This window comes from Pygoscelis adeliae, unplaced genomic scaffold, assembly GCF_000699105.1.
Source record: "Pygoscelis adeliae isolate BGI_AS28 unplaced genomic scaffold, ASM69910v1 Scaffold154, whole genome shotgun sequence".
In the NCBI taxonomy this organism is placed as follows: Eukaryota; Metazoa; Chordata; class Aves; order Sphenisciformes; family Spheniscidae; genus Pygoscelis; species Pygoscelis adeliae.
Window position 1 is genome coordinate 5,729,062 of NW_008825113.1, and position 3,799 is coordinate 5,732,860.

The 3,799-nt window shown below is 42.8% G+C and overlaps 1 protein-coding gene across 2 annotated transcripts in view; it reads left to right on the forward strand.

Moving 5' to 3' along the window:
• The window catches only part of PDE9A (phosphodiesterase 9A), a 48,863-nt gene that overhangs the window by 34,247 nt on the left and 10,817 nt on the right, over positions 1-3,799 (forward strand). For both annotated transcript variants that reach the window (XM_009327992.1, XM_009327993.1), the window contains one exon: positions 2,963-3,049. In XM_009327992.1, coding sequence (XP_009326267.1) covers positions 2,963-3,049 — 87 coding nt within the window. The remainder of the gene's footprint in view (positions 1-2,962; positions 3,050-3,799) is intronic.

A 3,799-nucleotide genomic window follows, 5' to 3' on the forward strand; every position in this document is an offset into this window, starting at 1 on the left:
TATGCTGATTATCATAACCTGATCCCTCTTTATTTTTTCTTTAATCTCTTCCTAGAAACGTCCCACAACAACCAAAGCACTATCATTACTGCCACATGAGTTCTCTTGTGCCATTTTATCTGAATAAATCGATCCCTAGCAAAGTGTGTGCTTAAGCACATCATCAATAACTCTGCTCAAGTCAATGAAGCTGGGTGCTTCTGTGTGAAGCCAGGCAGAGGTGCATGCATTGATTCACAGCCTTTTAGGCAAGGGTTTTTCTGCGGTGTCTTCTGAAGAGGTTGCAAAGCTGCATGCATGGCCTATTAGTATTTTCTTATTGCTTCATTTTCTTATTTTTCTTATAGCTATTAGTATTATTCTTTGTTTGTCACTTGTATTGCAGAAGGTTCTGGAAAGCACATATGTAAACCTCTGCAGAAACATGAAGGAGAAGGATGTTTCTGTAATGGTCAGCTTATAATATAATGTAAAACTAGATTAAGCAAATAGGAGCAAATCTCACCTAGGAAAAACGTAAGGGAGGGCAGGACTAAACTAGGGTTTTAGTGTTGGGTTTTTCCCAAGGGAAGGGTTGGGTGGTTCTAGCAGCACCCCCAGCAGCAATCACCTTAATTACCTTCTCAATCAGATGTTGTGCATACAAGCGTCATTCTGGCTCAGCACCTGCAGATCAACATGACAAGGAAAAATACCCCATACCGCACCCACGGGAACAGCATATTCCCTTCAGGAAATTTCATCTGGCTGGTGGAATAACAGAAGGACTTTCTGGTGGCTTTAGGTCCATCTCCCATTCACAGAGGCTGGCAGAGCTTCCCTTGTGCAGTCCATGCCAAGCTGAGGCTGGTGCTCTGCGGTTACTGCTCCCTCTCCAGCCCCTTTTCTCTGTACCACGGCCATACAACTGCTCAGGCAAAATGGCTCGCCCCCAGCTTTTGAATGCCTGTCAGGTCTTTACAGCAAGAGAGAATTACGACCTGCCAGGTGGACCATAACACTGTTGGGTCATTGTTGTTCTGACTGTTAAGAAAGAATAGGGAGAGACAAAAACCATTATCCACGGATTCTTGTGTGCTGAGGCATAGTATTTTAGCACAGTATCTCATTCAGAGTCCTAGGAATCACTATATGGCGGCATGAACGAGGCTAACAAGAGGGTGCAGAGATGAGACATGCCTTGCAAGGAGGAGTGCTGCTCAGAAATAAGATACCACACAAGCTCTAGTGAGCCGAGCACCATATGGGTTTATCTCACCCTTTTAGCTCTGGTTTATGTTTACAGAGAATATTTCAATTCTGTCAATGCTTGTTTAGCAATAAGCATTTGCCCACGTGCTCAATGTGGGGCAGGCAGGTTATAAACCATAGTCTTCTGCAAGCAAATTAATAATGTGCTCTGCAGCATCTCAGTAAACAGCGCTATGCAGCAAGCTTGCGTTCTCTTTCTCAAATGCCCACTCACTTTCAAGCCTTAGAAGAGTCCAATATTCAAGCTTGTGCTGTTGACCAAGAAAGCTAAAAAAGAAAACTGAGATTCTCATGCGTTCAGGGGCAGGAGCTTTGGGACTCAGAGTCACCCTGCCACTCACCCAAAGCTCTCTTGGCAACAGCTGGAGGGAGATAGGCATTTCTGAGGGTAATACAGCCCTTCTGGATTGAGTTCATTGTCTCGGAAAGTCTTTTCTGAAACTATTGCAAAACATATATTCTACCTCAGGGACTAGGAACAAGACAAGGTGGTCTACAGAAAAATGCTGTCCATGTGATGTGGGCACAATTCAGCTCGTGACATCATCCCTCAAGTCTTTCAAGAAAGTCTCTTTCTTCCGGTTCGGATGACTCAAGACCGGCCCCCTTGTTACTGCATGAACTATGTATATTCCCTGGATAAATATAAAGTTTCATTAGATGAAATCATTCTTCTGGAGAGTTTTTAAGAGCCTAAATAACAGAAACCTAACTAAAAAGGTCTCCAAGGCTATATTTGTGACATTACACTCATCATGTTAAAATCCCTGGATCAGTCTACAGTCTAAAAACTGCATCTGCTAATATAATGGCTACATTTCATCCCCTGTAGATTTTGCCTTCAGGAGTGGGAATGCAGATATATAAACTCCTGAACTCCTGGAATGCTGTTCATTTCTGACTGGTGGCAGCTGTTAAGTGCCCAGACACATCAGATTATCAATACCTTTCTTTTGCAACATTTTCAAATCCAGAAGATTAACTGGGAGTGGTAGTGCTAAACTATCTGCATCCCCCTTCCTACCTCAGAGCAGATGTTGTCTCAAAAGAGCAGCCTGCCTTTGCATTTCAGCTATTAGGATTCATGGTTATAGTTTATGGGAGTGGATGGTTACAAACCTGCTGCAATTTTCTAGGGTTCTAATGGGAGATCTTTTGTTAAACAAGAAATGCGAGTTAAGACAGTGGAGTTAGGAACTCACGAGAAGTCATAAAGAAAGAAGATACTGACACATATCTAGAATAAATGTTTCTTTAAGGATCTCTTATTTTCTGCCGCCATTTTCCACACAGCTAGGGCCTCATCCATTTCTGTACAACTAGGGCCTTTGGAGTCAGTGGAAAAACTCCCACTGATTTCATTGAGCGTTAGAACATATCCCAGCCGAATTAGAAAAATGGCAATACTTTTTTTGTGAGAAGGAATTGCTATGCTACGCATGAATTACAATTACTAAAGAGAGCTGGTGTGATTCAAATCCCTGCACAAAACCTATGAAGTCAACAGCAATCTGTCTACTTCAAAAAGCTTTCAGAACCTCTCTGTCTCCCCTCTTGCGCTGTCTTTAATCATGCAATCTTTGAACATCTTTCTTTCGTCTTAACAAGAGGGGTCTGCAATTATTCGATGCTTGCAAGGAGGAAATTCATTCTGCAATGTATCGTAAAGTGCTATTTACCAAGCCAATAACCTATCTGTTCCTGGCTGCAGATGCTGAGTTGTTTGGAACACATGTACCATGATCTTGGGTTGGTAAAAGACTTCAACATCAATCCTATCACGTTAAAGAGGTGGTTGGTAAGTATTTCAAATTCCTGATATTTGCAGTTTTTCAAATTCAAAAATCAATAAACAAAACATTTAGTTATGGAATTGCCTTGACTCACATGAGTAATCCCACTGAAAGCAGTCCATCTATACAAATTCTTAAAAGTAAAGTACTTCAGCAAATGTTTGCATTCCTGTGGTAACAGATGACTTTTTTTTAACTTTCACATTTGTTTGCTGAGCTTTCTATTACTAAAAGCAGTTCATTTCTGGTGAATGCTCTTGGTACCTACAGTAAATAGAGACAAGACAAGTGTCTTCAGATATGGCCAAAAAAAGCCAGTATGTGCAATAATCATTAGATGTCCTAAATCACAGGGAGTAAAAGAGCAAAGCAGGAAGGAAAAGGAATTGCTGAGAAGTTAAGTAACTTTCTTTGCCTTGGTCTTTAATGGTGAGAATGTTGCAGAGATGCAAGAAATCACGGCTCACGGCTTAGACAGGTGTACTCTGCGCTGGGTCAAAAACTGGCTGGACGGCCGGGCCCAGAGAGTGGTGGTGAACGGAGTTCAATCCCGTTGGCGGCCGGTCACGGGCGGTGTTCCCCAGGGCTCGGTATTGGGGCCAGTTCTGTTTAATACCTTTATCAATGATCTGGACGAGGGGATCGAGTGCACCCTCAGTAAGTTTGCAGACGACACCAAGTTGGGCGGCAGTGTTGATCTGCTCGAGGGTAGGAAGGCTCTGCAGAGGGACCTGGACAGGCTGGATCGATGGGCC